The sequence below is a fragment of the Barbus barbus genome, assembly GCF_936440315.1.
Source record: "Barbus barbus genome assembly, chromosome: 39".
NCBI classification, from domain to species: Eukaryota; Metazoa; Chordata; class Actinopteri; order Cypriniformes; family Cyprinidae; genus Barbus; species Barbus barbus.
In genome coordinates, this window is record NC_136717.1 from 23721652 (window position 1) to 23739215 (window position 17564).

General features: G+C 36.7%; 4 protein-coding genes across 4 annotated transcripts; all 4 read left to right on the forward strand.

The window, feature by feature from the left end:
* Positions 1-282: 282 nt before the first annotated feature.
* On the forward strand, positions 283-2537 carry LOC306858648 (fibroblast growth factor 23-like; the record flags this gene model as incomplete). The annotated part of the gene is made up of 3 exons (XM_079399267.1): positions 283-523; positions 698-801; positions 1497-2537. The coding sequence occupies 3 exons, from the start codon at positions 283-285 to the stop codon at positions 1926-1928; spliced, it is 777 nt and encodes a 258-aa protein (XP_079255393.1). The 3' UTR covers positions 1929-2537.
* Positions 2538-4350: 1813 nt separating this feature from the next.
* Positions 4351-8430, forward strand: LOC306858842 (uncharacterized protein). The gene is made up of 5 exons (XM_079399602.1): positions 4351-4625; positions 4826-5343; positions 6127-6211; positions 6304-6447; positions 7269-8430. The coding sequence occupies exon 5, from the start codon at positions 7397-7399 to the stop codon at positions 7931-7933; it is 537 nt and encodes a 178-aa protein (XP_079255728.1). The 5' UTR covers positions 4351-4625; positions 4826-5343; positions 6127-6211; positions 6304-6447; positions 7269-7396; the 3' UTR covers positions 7934-8430.
* LOC306859047 (RAD51-associated protein 1-like) lies at positions 4609-11443 on the forward strand (the record flags this gene model as incomplete). The annotated part of the gene is given in 11 exon segments (XM_079399855.1): positions 4609-4625; positions 4826-4868; position 4871; positions 8399-8540; positions 9068-9174; positions 9257-9334; positions 9475-9546; positions 9703-9840; positions 9941-10120; positions 10202-10339; positions 10446-11443. Coding segments are annotated over 11 exon segments (1044 nt in total). The 3' UTR covers positions 10574-11443.
* Positions 11444-12053: 610 nt separating this feature from the next.
* LOC306858283 (putative polypeptide N-acetylgalactosaminyltransferase 8) lies at positions 12054-17247 on the forward strand (the record flags this gene model as incomplete). The annotated part of the gene is made up of 11 exons (XM_079398729.1): positions 12054-12246; positions 13190-13394; positions 13467-13633; positions 13726-13909; positions 14344-14541; positions 14631-14745; positions 15961-16146; positions 16320-16454; positions 16552-16647; positions 16852-17016; positions 17107-17247. The coding sequence occupies 11 exons, from the start codon at positions 12054-12056 to the stop codon at positions 17245-17247; spliced, it is 1785 nt and encodes a 594-aa protein (XP_079254855.1).
* Between the last annotated feature and the right edge of the window lie 317 nt (positions 17248-17564).

Here is a 17564-nt window from a genome sequence, read left to right on the forward strand (position 1 = left end):
TTTCAGTTTTGTTTTGACAGCAAGATGTCAGGATACATAGAAAGTCAAAGCTGTGCCAAATTGACAAGCCAATTATGGTTTACCAGTCAATTACCTTCATAACAAACAGAAGGTGGACATGTTGAATCCGCCTCCTCACATCCTCTGGCTCTGCGGGCGAGTGTTGCGCAAAGGAGTGGCACAGGATGCGTTTAAATAGCCGCGCTCACAAACTTTCACGCATCACAACTCCTTCAGCTCTGCACACTGGTTTTACGCATCCATACTTTGCGCTTCGTGAAGATGCGTTGCGCACTTTCCAAACTGCGCATGCTGCGCTCCTCCGTCCTTGCGCTGTGGATCACAGCTCTCCAGGGATTCAGATCTGCGGATGCTGCCCCTAACCCCTCTCCCCTCCTGGGCTCCAGCTGGGGGAACCCGCGGAGGTACATCCACCTTCAGACCACTTCGGACTTAAACAACTTCTACTTGGAGATCAGCCCGAATGGACATGTGCGCAAAACTACAAACCGGGGGTCCTACAGTGAGTAGCCTATCCTGTTTTTGATCAGCATACTATACATATTGAGTATATTAGACCAGTAAAATAAAAATCAAACTCTATGAATCATGAAAAATGGTTGTTTTATGTATTTCTCATGGGTTTATCTAAAAAATAATGTCCTTCTTATTCCTCTTTGTATTATGCATTCAACAGGTGTAATTTTATTGAAAGCAGAGAGCAGAGACCGTCTGGCAATATTTGGAGTGAAAAGTAACCGATTTTTGTGTATGGACGCAGGAGGAACTCTTTTCACGTCTGTAAGTATTCAAACTAATTGAAAAATAAGGTATAAAAAGTAAGGTATAATCTATTATTATAGGCCTGTTATTAATATTAATATAAGTATGGAATCTAAAAATGGTAGCATTGAATTTAACTGGTTTTATTCAATCAAATGTTAGCCTATGTCACTGAATAAACCTAAATACAATAATTTATGCAAAGAAAACTAAATTTTATGGGTTAAATAAAGTAGAAATAGCAATTGCAGGTCACCAGATTTACAGTGTAATATCTACAAAGGTTATAGTCAAAAATGTTCGCCTTTTTACGTTAAAAATTGTAAAAATGCTAAAAACTTTTTTTTTTTTTAACTATAGGCTATAGGGTGAAATATTAATAAATATAACGGGACATTTCAAGTAATTTTACAATAAATAAGCCTAACGTTAAATTGACAGTTTTTGGAGATGAAAAAGTGGTGGTTGTGGTTTTTGGCTGCTGTCAGCCTATATTAGGCTATAAAGTTGCAAAACATATTTTAGTACTTAAGTATAGGTTGTTATAGTTAGCCTAGCCTATATCAGATAATAAAATATAGGCCTACGTTTTTATTTATTTATTTTACTATAAATAAAAGGTCTGGTAAATTTCACAGATGTTTTTTTTTACAGCAGGCTATGTATGAAGCTTGTTTCATTATTTAACTCTATGTATATTTTTATGTCTTTAGACGGTTTGCAATAAGGAAGATTGTCTTTTTCACCACAAACTTTTGGAAAACCATCGTGACGTGTATTACTCCACCAAGCATGGCATACTGCTTAACCTGGACGGGGCGAAGCAGGTGTTCATAGCGGGACAAAACCTCCCTCAGTCCTCTCTCTTCTTATCAGAGAAGAACAGTGTCCCACTGGAGCGCCTGCAGCACCGGGAGAGGAGAAACCGGCAGGTGAATCCATCAGACCCGCTGAACGCGCTCCGGTACGGAGAGGCGTCAGACTCCAGAGCAGCTCAAGAGGACGATGGGGACTTGGACTTTGAGCCGTCGGAGGGTCAAAACATCTCCAGAGAAACCCTGGTTTCCCCTTCTGATGATGACCCGTGGGATCTTCTTCACGACACGAGCCCCGGCAGTCCCCGGATTTCAGCAATTGTCGGGTAAAGTTGCAGATCCTCCATGGCGTGACTGTTGAACCGCCGCTGCTTTGCGCAAAGTCGATGCGCCAACGTTAGTGTGGCACCATAATATTTGCTTCATACATAAGTGTTTTAAGGACATATATATCAAACCAGCTTCACGTGTACACTCTTAAAAATAAAGGTTCCAAAATAAAGGTTTCTTGCAGTGATGCCATTGAAGGACCATAGAACAGTTCTTAAAAGTTCTTTTATTTTATTTTAGTGTGAAGAACTTTTTTATAATCTGAAAATCCCTTTTCCACTATAAAGAACCTTTTGTGTGATATAAAGGTTCCATGAAAGTCCATGTCAATAAAGAACCTTTGTTTTTAAAAGTGGGGATGTACAGATTTTTAGGCTGTTGTGTTGGCTATCTCCATCTCAACAAACCTGAAGAACCAAAACCTGCGTTTTTTCACCTGCCACCATGAATTTGTCTTTGGTGCTGGACACCACCTGTGGACAACAATGGTCAAACCAAGAAAGTATTTATTTATTTAATGAATTACATAGGTTTTATTTATGATATTTATATGTTTGCTTTAAGTGCAGTGAAATGTTATACTCATTTTAAATAAATAAAGTTTGTTTCTTGATGAAAGAAAATATGGGCTTTTATTTATTTGTGTCTTATTTGTTGTCAGTAAACCTAAAAAATCACTTGTTGGTTGCTGGACTCCTCGTTGGAAATGTAACTGGTGTAACATGGACTTTTCCATCGTTAGAGGTGACTAATGAACACTCTGAATCAGTCTGAAAGATCAATCTGCACCAGTCTCTGAGTCTCTAAGAATAAACCTTTCCACAGTTTTGTTTCCAATGTCAAAGGCTGCACTTTAGCTATTTTTGGACGAAGGGCTTTAAAGAGAGCCAACATTTAAGTTACACTATGACCTGCCACATATAAACTAGAGATTTGCATTTAGATGATTTGTGGATTATGTTTTGAATTAAGGCAAAACATAGTAACTAACCTATAATAAATAATTTACAAAATAACTGTAATCCATTAAAGTTACTGAGAAAAAAAACATGTAATTAAATTAAAGTGGGTTCCATCTGAATATTTTTTGTTGTAAAAGGCTAGGATATGTTGAAGATTATGATTTTGATGTGCATGATGCCTTCTGCCACTAAAAGATTAGTAAATTTACTGATACCGATTAAAAATACAGATTAGTAAAGTGATGCTATTCTGATGCTTTTGATTAGTTCTCTTGTTTGAATTTGCAGCAGACCACATTACACATACCAGTTACATCAATCCACATTGACACTGAAAGCTTTAGGCTACAACCTGTCTGAGAGTTGATTAACAGTCGAAAACATTGTTACAAAGAAATTAATCAAAAAGTAATCACATTACTTTAAAAAAATGAAATAGTTACACTGGTAACTTGTGATCTGTTATTTCCAAAACATTTTTCCCAACACTGTATGCATATGATGCATTTCCTTATTAAATGTGCACACATTTCCAGAAGAAATATATATATATAAAAAATATTATAAAATCAGGTTCAAAAGCCATTTTTTTTCTTATTATGAGTTTTTACATAGTTTTAGAGTTTAAGGATATCTCTTCTTATCACACCATAAATCAAAATTGAAAAATGTTAAATAAATCAGGTGAAATATGAACAAACTCCTCTGTAAAAACAGAATAAAGAAGGATTTAAAGATGGCTTTTAAAGATATTCATTTCAACTGAAATACAAATAACAATTGCAAATAACATAAACTGTTAAATTATCAGTTTAGAATGATTTCACTCCATTAATCTGAAAATAGACATGTTATGGAAGCAAAGCCCAAAACCTCAAAATTGTGCATAAAAAAATCATATTTGTGCCCAATGTCTGGCCTATAGTGAATCTGATAGCCTATTCTTGTAAGTTTCTCATGTAAAATGTTAACGAAATTTGATTTAGCCTATTGGCCTACTTCAGATACAAAAAAAAAAAAATGTTTATAATATTTCAAAAGACTATATTTTTCAATACCTCCTACATTTTATTTATTTGTTTATTCATTTTGCCCAAAGTGAGTGACTTGAGTGTATATTGTTAGAAAAACAAGATTAAGAAAATGCTTATATAAATAACTAACAACTATTTACATCGGTGTACCAACATAAAAACAAAATATTGTAATTTACAAATGAAACATATAGTCACAGAACCACATCCGCAGATTCGAGATTTCTACAAAACGCACAAAAAGCTTACCAGGTAGAAGTTTCGTCGAAGTTTAACATACATATAGTAATTAGAAAAATAATACTATATTTTATCAATTACCTAGCGTAAAATTGGAAGTAAAATTGGAGTAAAAATACTCTAATTAGCGTAAAATTGGAGTCACAACGATAGAAAGATTTTATTGAATTGCAAATTGGTGTATTCAGATAGATTTCCGTCGTTTGTTTTCAGGCGGGTTGTGTATCACCTCGCAGAAAAACAACATGCATGACACAAAGACAGACTTTCTTATTGACGTTATGTTTTTAAACTTAAAATTATTTTGATTGCTGGTTGTTTTGCAGTATAACCTTCTGTAGCTACGAAACGTTGTTAAAATACAGCGGTGGTGTCGGTGTTTGACTGTAGTCTATATTCACGGGGCATAACGTGACATTTTAGTTTGACTTTTTGATTTAAAGGATGGACAGACCACCCAGGTGCGTATGAATGTTTTCTAAATATGTCCATACCTTAGATTATGGTTCTCGTGTCACTTTCTATATGTCCTTGTTGTATCTGACAGCTGGTTGTGTTTGGCCTTTAATATCCTGATATTTTCCTAAACAATCACTGTGAATTCAGAAATTTGTAATATCTGTGTTTTGATTGATGTGATGTGTTTTCTGCTTGTCTTCAGAAATAAGAAAGCTGTCAACTACACAGACTTCCGAGACGATGACAGGGTATCCGCGGGGTTTTAAAAAGTATTAAAAAGTGATAAATCAAAATTGACAAATTTAAGGCCATTAAAAGTATTAAATGTGGTCTCAAAGGTATTATTTTTTCCAAATTAGGTATTATTTTTTCAGACCATCAGGTGTCCTATTCTGATTGAAATTCTATCTGCGTTCGCGTTAGTTCGTTTAAATATGGGCTTTAGCATATCTGGGGACATGATCAAAGATCTTTCGTCTCCGTCTCAACTTATGTTTGATGCTGACGTCATATTCAGTGGTCGTTCGGCAACATCTCAGAACACAGAAGTTGGCTGGGCCATTCGTGTTGATGTTTGATGAGTGCCTCAATCAGGCGTCAAAGAAAAAACAGCTTGACATCCATGTTCGATACTGGGAGGATGACCGTGTCCAATCCAGATACTTTGGATCTCAGTTTTTGGGACATGGAAGGGCAGAAGATTTGTTGCATCACATAAAGGTAAGTTCTTTTTTATATAGCCCTACTTACGCGGTATCCTGTGATCACTCATTTGAAGAGTTATTTATTCTCAAAGATTTTGTATATTATAGGATGATGTTGGCTAATTTACTGTTGTAATTTACTGTTAGATCACACACACAAGGACTATGAATCGGCATCAAACGCACAATAACTGGAATTTAAAACTCTTGAAGAAACAAATGATAAATAAACTGTTGGACAGATATACACTAGGATTTGTGCGCTCGACATTTCTTCGCTTTGTGCCGTGAACTTTTAAATGCGCACTTGCTGTGACTCCGTGTTGCTTTGAGCACATCATTCTGCACCCGCGATGCGCATACGCGCTTTGTGCGCTCTGTTTTGAAGCGTTTCATATTATCATGGTTTTGCGCACTGAAAGATTATTAAAAGCCTATATTTTTTATACTTAACCTGCTCAATACATTTAAAATAAGCATAATTTAATTGTGTATTATTTCTGTGTAGTGTAGTGTAGGCTATATAAATATACACACTTCTGAATTCTTGACATTCATATATAAATATAAAATTGTGAAATGTATGATTGCCTGATTGAATTTTATAAGAGTACTAATAGTAATATTATTTGTTTTTATTAACATGTTTAGATTAATAAAATGACTGCAGATTTTTTCAAGAATTACTTTTTGCTGCTGATTTATACACTCACTAAGTTAAATAAAAATACATAATACATTTATGTAATTTTTAAAGGTGTTAACTGCAAAATTCAATTTTTTTTCTGGCAATTGCAAGAACTTTCAACCCCTTCTTGACAAAGTTCCAAACTGATGAGCCATTGTTGCCCTTCTTGGCAAAAGATTTGACTGAGCTGCTGATGGTAATGATCATTAAATATTTTATAAAATTGATTGCATTTGGTGAATCTGTGTAAATTGTTGGATTACTAACTGCTTGTTTTGTAATTTTAAGAGTTTACTGAGGCGGTTCGTTCAACAAGAGCTCACCCAGGACCTCACACCCCTTCAGCTGATCAAAATAGATCTAACAGATGAAAAGAACTTGGTCTCCCCAAAGAGTGTAGACATAGGCGTGGGAGCAGAATCTGCTATCAAGGTAATTTTCTTATCCCCCCCCCCCCCCCCCCCCTAGAGATGCACATGTGTTTTGGGTTGCCTGCACAAAGAACCAGGATGTATGTTGTAAAATTAACTTCTGTCATTTAGTAGTAGTACTACTACTGCTACTACTATGTTTAGGCTGCTACTACAACTACTCAAATTAATAGTAATAAGAAGATGAAAAAGAAATAGGGATACATAAGTAAAATTATTTTCCAAAGCATTTGCAGTGAACATTCACTAATGTTCCTCATTTGTTAGGAACTTCAGAGCAAACCAGGATTCAAGGTTGGTGAGCTTTCTGTGCTCACCTTCAGGCGAGAATGTTTACAGGGCCTGGTTAAGGTTGTTGTGAAGCTACAGGAGAAAAGCCCCCTGAAATTAAAAGTGGTCAGGCAGATTGCATGCTTGGACCCTTCAAGAATGCACAGAGATCCCGATTGGTGCATCAGACAGATGAAGGGAATAGTGCAAACATTCCTCCAGGGCAAACATTTGGCAGGTGGCATCCCAGCTGGTAAGAAGATATTGTATAGGGACAGTCAAAGTGCATAGGTTATTCAGATTGATTAAAGCCTTGTGTGAGAAGTGTGTGTTAGCAAGATGGTTTTCTGCATTCTCCTCTCAACAGTCAGGAAGTGTCAATGCTTTATCTAATTAATAAGTTCAGAAGAAGCCTTACACATTCCTAGCTCTACTTAGATGTTATAACATGATGTTGTGATGTATGTATTGCCAAATGGTCTGATAGGCCAACTGGGACTACTAAATTTAAATGACCTATTAATTAACTTAATTTCTTTGTCTATGTTGTAGGTGATGTAATCATTCAGCAGTTTACATCATTGCTGTCTCTTGAGGGCAGAGGTGAACAATTCCGCTCTTTCCAGCCTTTCAAGCAACGTGTGGATGTGTTTCTACACTTGACCCTCAGCCCATCCTACATGGACCTGTTGAGATTCTGCCAGAGCGTTTTACTTCTTTCACATGGACAAGCCACCGTGGAGAGGGGCATCTCCATTAACAAGGAGGAGGAAACCTGTAACCTTCTCGGTGAATCCTTGGAGGCACTGAGGTTAATCTGTGACAATGTCAGTAGCTGTGGTGGTGTCCTCAAGGTGCCTTTAACCAAGGACCTGCTGGCTTCTGTGGCCTCAGTAAGGTCCCAGTACAGGCTCTACCTGGAGCAAGAGCGTAAAAAGAGGGAGAGTGATGCTCAAACACAGAAAAGGAAGGCCGCAGAGGACGAACTACAGGAGCTCAAGCAGCAACGCAGAGTCCTGGACGAAGTCTGTGCCATCCTTGAAAATGATGCCAACAAATTGGCCGAGGAGGCAGAGGGGAAAGCTGGGTCAAACATGGCCCAGCTAATCACCAAATCAAACACACTTAGAAGGAGACACAAGGAGAAGAAAGAGGAACTGGTCAAAATGGACAAAACTATTGAGGAAAAGGCCATGGAATTAAGGCACTTGCCATAGGATTTTATGCCCACAAATTCATATTAGGCCTATAGCACAAGTGCAAACAATAGTTCATGTAGTGGATGCCAGTTTGTGAATCAGCAACTTGCAGTGAATGCCGGCCAGTGTGCTGGAACTATCCATTCTCTCCATTGCACATTTTATGTAGTTTGTTTTATTTTTATTTACTAAGTGAAATAAATATGTGCAATATGTTGTCAACATCAGTCTCTAAATCTATTCTTTTTTGTATGTTATATATGTCAAAATCTGTGTAAATAATAGAAAGGTTGCTGATTAACACTTGCAATTCAGTGTCGTGATGGTTTTAAAAAACAATTCTGAAGGTAGTAAAAAAGGTATTAAAAAGTAGTAAATTTAACTTAAGGATTGCTGTATATACCCTGGATGATGGTGAGACAATATTACTTCAAAATGCTCAGAACTAGACCTATAAACATGTTTACACGATTTATCTGACAGATGAGGATTTTGCCTGTTTAAAACCTCCTCCCAAAAAAGCTCGAACGGCCATCAAAGACCCTGATCCTGAGAGAAACCTCAAAACTACAAGTGCCTCTCCAAATGAAGTTGATGATCTCACCGGCTCAGGAAGCAGGAAGAGGTTACACAAATCAATTTGACTTTATTTTTTTAATGAAAAGACATTTGTGACCCTGGACCACAAAACCATAAGGGTCAGTTTTTCGAAATTGAGATTTATATATCGTCTGAAAGCTGAATAAATAAGCTTTCCATTGATATATGGTTTGGCTGAGATACAACTATTTGAATATCTGGATTCTGAGGGTGCCAAAAAATCAAAATATTGAGAAAATCGCTTTTAAAGTTGTCCAAATGAAGTTCTTAACAATGCATATTACTAATCAAAAATTAAGTTTTGATATATTTACAAAATATCTTCATGGAATATGATCTTTACTTAATATCCTAATGATTTTTGGCATAAAAGAAAAATCTATAATTTTGACCCATACAATGTATTTTTGGCTATTGCTACAAATATACCCCAGCGACTGGTTTTGTGCTCCAGGGTCACATTTTATTACTAATTATAGTATTTCCACATGAACCACTGTGTATGCAAATATGTAATAGCACCATTGATTCTTGACTTTTGTGTTATTTCAGGGCGTCTCTGGAGGACAAACATTATGAAAGAGATTTGGAGACAGCTCTATCATTATCACTGCTGGACTCTTCAAGAACACAAGATGGAGAGCCTACAATCAAAACAGGTGAATGTACTACTACTATAATAAAGCATCATGAAGTTCATTCAGGAAGTGAAAAGCTATGTTTTACTGTTATTTACTGCAGATAAACATGACAGTTCTCAGCCTCCTCAGTGTTCACCACCTGTTCTAATACACTGCAGCGCTGAGGGCAGCCATTTAGGTAATAATGAATAATTCTTTTGTTTTTTACAGAGTCACAAACTGATTATTTTGACAGATTCTAAGTACATATGTATAGAGCTTTATTTGACATATTTGCATGGAAAAACCTCTAAACAAACCTCCCTTGATTTTGCACAGTCAGCGAAGGTCAGCCTCATCCAGATTCTCCTCCTGTGCTGTCCAATTGTAGCATTGATGGCGGACGTTTAGGTAACTACAAAATTCTGACTTTGAAGTTTGGAAATGTAAAAATTTATCTTTTTTGAGAACACTATGAAGCTGATATAAAAAACAAACAAGAGTTTTATAAATGTTACTTCATGTTAAACTATGTGATTTCTGTGTTTATTACTATTCTGTTCTCAGAGCTGAATCTGATCAGTATAGACGCCTCCCCTACCAGTGTTTCTAAACAGAAGGAAACCTCAGAGGAACAGAGAAAACCACTGAAGGAGAAGGAGGACAACAGAGACGATGAGGACTACCAGCCTCAGAACACACCAGGTAATCACGCTCATAATTATTAGGGGGCTGGACTGTTTTCAGTACTTCAGTACTTCAGATACAAAACGTAGCCATTTGTTTAAGCTTGTTCTTGTTGCAGATTCAGAAAGTGATGCAGCCTTTACTGAAGAAGATGAGAGTGAAGACGAGACATTCACTATGAAAAAGAAAAAGAAGCTTGTGAAACAGAAGACAGAAAAAAAGGCCCCACCAGCTGCAAAGAACAAGACAGAAAAGAAAGACAAAAAGCCAACAAAAACCTCAAAAGCCAAAGGCTCAGGTACATTTTTTTCTGTTTTTAAATTTTACAGTCTGGCAAAAGACCATATCAACTACACTAACATGTGTCTTTCCCTGACAGCTCCCAACCCAGCGATCTGTCGGAGTCCTGCTGCTCCTGTGTCTGGACTGAAGAAGGCACCTACTACTCCGCCTCTCTCTAAACCTGCAGTCTGCTCCAGTCCTGCAGGGGCCAGACTGCCTAAGTGGAATCCCCCTGGTGAGACTAAACGCTCAAATCCTTACTGTGCAGTTGTGAATTTTCACCAGAACAGCCCACAACAGAAAAGTGTCCTTTTGTAAACTCTTTCTAACTCCATCTCCAGGTCTGCTTGGCCGGAGTCCCGGTGCATCTCTGAATGCACATGTGAAGTCTCCAGGACAGGGGCTGCGTTTAGGACTTTCCCGGGTGGCTCGAGTTAAACCCCTTCACCCTAATGCTGCTGCGAACTAAACAGACTTGTTTTAAATTCAAAAGCTTTAAAATGGCTTTTGGGAACTCATAGTTTTTTTTACTGAAATTTGTCCAGAATTTAAGACCTTTCATCCCTCGCTTACAATAATATGTAATAATATGTAACAACTTTTTTGTTGTGCTTTAAATATTTTTAATGTCTCTTTATGATGTTTTAGCTTTGTAAATATGCATTTTTTGATAAATAAAGATATGCTAAATATGCTAAAATCAGGTTTTCTAAATATTAGTATCACATTTCATTGTTGCATAATGTGTGCATCACTTGTCTTATAACCCTTGCACTGTGCTGAAAACCTTTTCCTTATTTGGTAAAAAATGACAACAACAAAAACTACTTATAAATCTCTCATTATGCTATATTATGATAAAACTGAGGGGCATAAGGCCAGATCAATGAAGCTTGCTTTCAGACAGTTTCAAAAAGAAATACAAAATCTTTGAATTGGGAAGTTGTTACACCCAGTGTGAGCAAAGTCATTTAGTTTTAGTCCAATGCAATAAATATTAACTAGCATTTTTGGGAAAAAAGGAAATCCTGAACGCAAGTGATCAGAACATAACATAAGGGTTAAGCAAAGATGTTTTTGTAATCTAATGAAATATGAATCTCTTTGCATTTAGGTAGTGAAAACATCTTATATTTGCTACAAGTTAATGTTGTGTTCCTTCAGTTAATGCTCAAGCGATGCCTCCCTCTGGTGGTTAAAAAGAAGCATGTGTGGAGGAGAGGAGAACAAGAGAAGCTTTTTCTCTCCACAGTCATCTGGGGTGTAGCTTTGTTTGTAAATCTTTTTTTGAACATGATGTATTGTGAAAGTGTTATGCCAATAAAGCTGAAAACCAGTTCAACAGCACTTCATTTACAGAGTAACTGCAAACATATAGTGTTAAATGCCTGTGTAACTTGTAGATCTTGTTTGGTCATAATTTGTAATACTGTGTGCCAACTCTTTTTAACAAAGGTTTTATGTGCTCAATGTTATTGTAAAATACTCTTAAACCACAAAACTCTTTGTGAACAGTCTCACTAAAAAATAGTGTGCGCTAGATTTTTTACTTTCATAATCAAGTTTATTTGGGTCCTTTTCAATAAAAAAAGTTTTTATTAATAAAGTAATTATTGGTATAACACGTGTAACCTGTAATTCATAAATTACCATGTAATCCATTTTAAACTTTTTATATCAATTGGATATTTAAGTTTATTTCTATTTGATCATTTTTATAGTTCTATTCAGCATGCATGAAATGTCTTTCCCAGTGTTTAACTCAACCACCTCTACCAGGATCCAGTGTCCTGGTTTTCTCCCTTCCGATATTATGATTAATGTGACCAACAGTGACCAACATTAGTGTCACGAACACTCAGCAAACATTAGTTTCACAAATGCCTGAAGTGAAGACGGAAAATATCTAGAAAACAGCTTGCTCTGTGACCTTTGTTGTTCTGATCATCATGAGAATAAGCTTTGTGAAGACTTTGTTCCCAGTCTTGTCTGTTGCTGTGGTGTTTCTCTATATGAGCTCTGTCAAGTGGGAAATCCAAACTCAAGAGAAGCAGCTCCACCAAGTCCAGCAGAACTTCTCGTTACACAGCGCACTTCTTCTTAACAAGCTGGACAAACTGGAGGCTCATTTAATAGCAGTGGGTGAGTTAATGTAAAATCTTTTAAGCAATTGAATTAAAAAACAACAACAACAGTTGTTTTACTTTATAAGAAATCTTTAAAGTTGGCATGAAATCATAATTGACCCTATTTATTTTCTTATAGTTCATCATTCGCTCGCCCTACCTTTTTTCAGTGAATCATAATTTAGAAAAAATCTTGAAAATTTTTGGGTCCATACAACCGAAGTATATGGTAAGCAAAACTGTTAGGTTGGCAACAATCGAAAATTGAAAGGTTCTTTATTGATATATAAATGGTGCAAGAACAACATTTAGCCTAACATCCAGGGAACCTTTTCATTGCACAAAAGATTCTTTGTAGTGGAAAAAGATTCTTCAGATTATTGAAATGCATTAAAATTATAAATTTTTTGCATTAGGAATTTTTTTTCTTTAATAACTGTTCACATTAAGGCTCTTAAAATAATCTAAAATGGATATTTTATGGCATAGAGTGAACAGTTTTCAAAATATTCTCTTTTTTGTTCTACAGAAGTAAATAACTTGCTCTTTCTGTGATATGAATAACCATGCAAAAGCAAAAGTCTTCAGTGAGCGATGCGAATGTTGAACGTTTCATTCACAGCCAGCCATTATTAATGTATTGAAACAGCCAAAAGCAGTAAGACTATGAAGATAAAACAAGCAGTTTTTATCTGGTCATGTGATCGCAACCTGTCTGCCAACTCACTCCCTGGAAATTACAGCTGTTGCTAGACTACTGATATCACTTTTTTTAATGTATTTTTAAATCTCTTTTTAAAAACATGAAAAACATTTTTCAAGAGTACTATTCAAAATTTTTGAAAAATGAATGCACATTTAGTTTTGCATGTACATTTTTATCACTATTTTGGTGGGTTTGTATTAATTTGAAGCTATTCTTGTCGACAGTGATGTTTAAAATCAAACATTTTTTGCAGAAGAGAAAAGCCTTAATGTGAGAAATGAGAATAAGTCAGCAAAGAAGCTGTTCCCAAACTCAAATCTCTTCACGCTATGGACCGTTGAACTTTCTGAGGATGACCAGAGGAAAGCTGAGGATCTCTTTCAGAAATACGGCTATAATGCCTTCCTCAGTGACCAGTTGCCTCTGGACCGGGAGCTGCCGGACACTCGAGACCACAGGTGAGTTTCAGCGGTTTATGGAAATGCTCTGAAATTCAACATCTGTCTTGATGCATTCATCCATGTCTGTAGATGCATTGGCCGTGAATACCCCCACAATCTGCCCACCCTCAGCGTGGTGCTGATTTATCTGGATGAGGCTCTGTCTGTCATTCAAAGAGCCATTTGCAGCATCATCAACAGAACTCCAGCCCATCTGCTCAAAGAGATCATACTGGTGGACGACCACAGCACAAATGGTTTGTTTCTCTCAAAACCCCATCCAACCCTAGTCTCAGATGCATATTGTGCACAAAATGAGCTATTAGTTCTGGATGTATCTCTTCTGCAGAAGATCTGAAAACACAGCTACATGTTTATATCAGCTCCATCAATGAGAAGCACCCAGGCCTGGTGAAGACGGTGACCCATTCAGAGCAGAAAGGACTTTCCCAGGCCAGAATCTCAGGGTGGAAGGCTGCCACTGGGGATGTGGTTGCCATTTTGGACGCCCACATTGAGGTCCATGTCAAATGGTGCGACACTGCTCAGTTGACTTCAGTATTTGGCAATAAATTAAATATTTGTTCAGCTAGACGAGATTCTCTGTCTTAAAATAATATTGCTTTACTGGTGCGAAGCAGTATTGAGTATCATTTACAGTATATGCTATTATAGTATTTATTAATATTTTGAATTAGCTTTTATTTTAAAAGTTTTCATTTTAATTTCAGGTTTTAGTCATTTTTAGGTTTTGTCAGTTTTATTCATTTTTGCAATATTTCTATTTATGCTGAATTTAGTTTTTAAGTAATTTAAGTGTGAAACTGCTTCAGTGTCTGTCAGTAAACTAAATATTTGCTCAGTTAGCTGAAAATCATGCTCCACCTTTATATTTTAGCTACAGTCAAAACTGGTTTATTGGTATTAAGGTGTATGAAATGTTTCTCAAGTACTCCCTCTCTTTTAGGGCGGAGCCTCTTCTTGCACGTATCCAGGCTGACCGTACCCTGGTCCTAAGTCCTGTGTTTGATAAAGTCAATTATTATGACTTGCAGGTGACAAAGTATTTCGCCTCTGCTCATGGTTTTGACTGGGCTCTCTGGTGCATGTACGTGGTATTCCCACAGAAGTGGTACGATCAAAACGATCCTTCACAGCCAGGAAAGTAAGTGTGTGTTGCTGGTTTAATATTTTATAATGGAATCCACCCCAAATGAGAGTGTAACAGATCCTTCTGCTTGGCCTGTTCTCCAGGAGTCCCTCTGTAATGGGAATACTCGTGGTTGATCGTCTGTTCTTTGGTGAGATTGGGACTCTGGATGGAGGGATGGAGGTGTACGGAGGAGAAAATGTTGAATTAGGAATACGGGTAATTCACAAACATGTTGATCATTCTCCTAAATTATACTATATTAAACTCTAATTATGCCACTGGGCTGTTGAAATCTTGGTATTGATTGGTGAATATTCAATAAATGCTCAGCTTATGAAGTAGTTCCAGGTCTGTCGACCGCATTACAGTTCACTTCGCAAAGTTATTTCCTTCAGTTATTTCAAAGGTCCTTAGAGCCTACAACGGCAAATGATCCTAAACCCCTAAAGACACTGACCAAGCAAACAAATACGGCAATAGCAATAAATAAAAAATGTATTTGTTTTTTTAACTAAATTACCTCAGCGTTGCCCCGCCATTGACTTTTTCAATAAAATAGAAAAACTTTTTTTGCCGAACGGTGTTTAGAGACGCGCAGACTCAGGTAGGCCTAATTCACACACGCTTTATCTCTCTCTCTCTAACAGTGCCGTGAGAAGGTTTTTGCCCCCTTCCTGTCTTTTTAATGTTTTGTATATTTGTCACACTTAAAAGATTCAGATCATCAAACAAATGTTAATATTACATAATGATAACCCGAGTAAATACAAAATGCAGTTTTGAAATAATGATTTCATTTACTAAGGGAAAAAAGCTGTCCAAACCTGCCTGACGCTACATGAAAAAGTAATTTTCCCCTAAATCTAATAGCTGGTTGTGTCACCCTTGGCAGCAACAACTGCAATCAAGAGTTTGCGATAACTGGCAATGAGTCTTTCATATCGCTGTGGATGAATTTTGGCCCACTCTTCTTTGCAGAATTGTTTTAATTCAGCAACATTGGAGGGTTTTCGAGCAAGAAAGGACTGTTGCATCTCAATTGGAGGGGGCAATTAATTTTTCATGTATAGGGCCAGGTAGGTTTGGACAGCTTTTTTCCCTTAATAAATTAAATCATCATTTAAAAACTGCATTTTGTATTTACTTTTTTTTTTTATCATCTCAATCATTTGTGTGACAAATATGCAAAAAAATGAAAAATAATTTTTTATATGAATGCATATCTCAAGCCTTCGTTATTTGCTCTAAAATTAGGTTTTGAAGTTAGCAACGGAGGCTTGGGATGAGATGCGAAATAACTTCTTATTTGTACGCACTAAAGGGTTTGAAGGACAAAAAACTGTCTTGAAATAAAACATCTGAACAATGTCTTCCTGAGGTGTTGTAACTGTGGTATAAGCTGAAAAATGCACATCTCATGTTTTGGCTCAGGTGTGGCTGTGTGGAGGAAGTATAGAGATTGTACCCTGCTCTAAAATTGCTCACATCGAGAGGGAACACAAACCCTACATGCCTGATCTTAGCAATGTCATGAAGAGAAATGCCCTGAGAGTGGCAGAAGTTTGGATGGATGAATACAAGATAAATGTGAACATTGCCTGGGGTCTTCCTATACAGGTAGATCTAATTAAAATTTCAGCCAATCAAATTCTGGATTTTCAAGGTCAGTTGATTCTATCAGATTCAGTTTGAGACCTCTAAATTGAACCAAGTGGTTCGAAATGTTAAATTGTTCTGGCTCTAATGATCTGAAAATGATCCTGTGTAACTGTTCTCTCCTTTTCCCAAAGAACCATGGGATAGACATTGGCGATGTATCGGAGAGAAAGAAACTGAGAGAAAGGCTAAATTGCAAGCCATTTAAATGGTATCTGGAAAATATCTATCCTCAATTAAATCCCATGAATTTATTAGCTTATGGAGTGGTGAGTGACAGGCAGTTCACTATGAATCAAGATCAAGTCTGAGAGATCAGTTCTACAGGAAAAAATTAATATGATGTCCTTATTTCTATCAAAACAGCTGATTAATGATCTGCAAACAAGTTTATGTTTGGATAAGGGGCCATTTGAGGAGAATATTCCCATTTTATATCCATGTCATTTCATGGGATCTCAGGTAACCTCTTCTCTTCTCTTCTCTTCTCTTCTCTTCTCTTCTCTTCTCTTCTCTTCTCTTCTCTTCTCTTCTCTTCTCTTCTCTTCTCTTCTCTTCTCTTCTCTTCTCTTCTCCTCTCCTCTCTTCTCTTCTCTTCTCTTTTTTTGCATTTTTAAACTCTATATTTGGGGAATATTTGACACACTTCAGTTTCTCATCACACAGATGTTTTATCATACGGCACGTGGTGAGATATTTGCACATCCCCTTCAGTCCCTTAAAAACAATAGGAACCGCTGTCTAATTGATCCCGGCTCAGGCAGGTTTCCAGAGCTGTCCTGGTGTTCAGATACTGAAAAACCAAAACACATGTACTGGGACTTCAAACAGGTGAACAAATGATTACACCACAAACATTGATGCTGTGTAGTTACAATCTAAATATTGTTTGGAAAAGTTCATATTCTTGTTTGTTTTCAGGGACAGGCCATACAGAACAGAGAAACCAAACGCTGTCTGGAGATCAGCGCGGACCAGACAGGAAAGTATGAAAAGAACGTTTTTCTTCAGGACTGCAGAAACCAACACTGGAAGATACAGAATGTAATTCAGAACTTTTGAAATGCAAGATATGATCAATCTATACGTATAAACATGGCATGCTGGAGAAACATCACAGAAAGAGTTTGTGGTAAAATGTGAATGCAGCTATGAACTGAAAAATATTAGGTGCTAAAAATAACATAAATATTATATGGCTGATGAAAGTAAAAATAAAATTGAGAGTCATAAATTAAGGGAGTCAAGATTAAGAGAATAATAATATTTTTTTAATCTTATTGCAGTTCAAACAGAATCAAATATAAAACATTTAACTTGCGTGTCATGTGACCATTAACCAGCATCAGAGAATGGTGAAAATATCAGTGGATACTTCA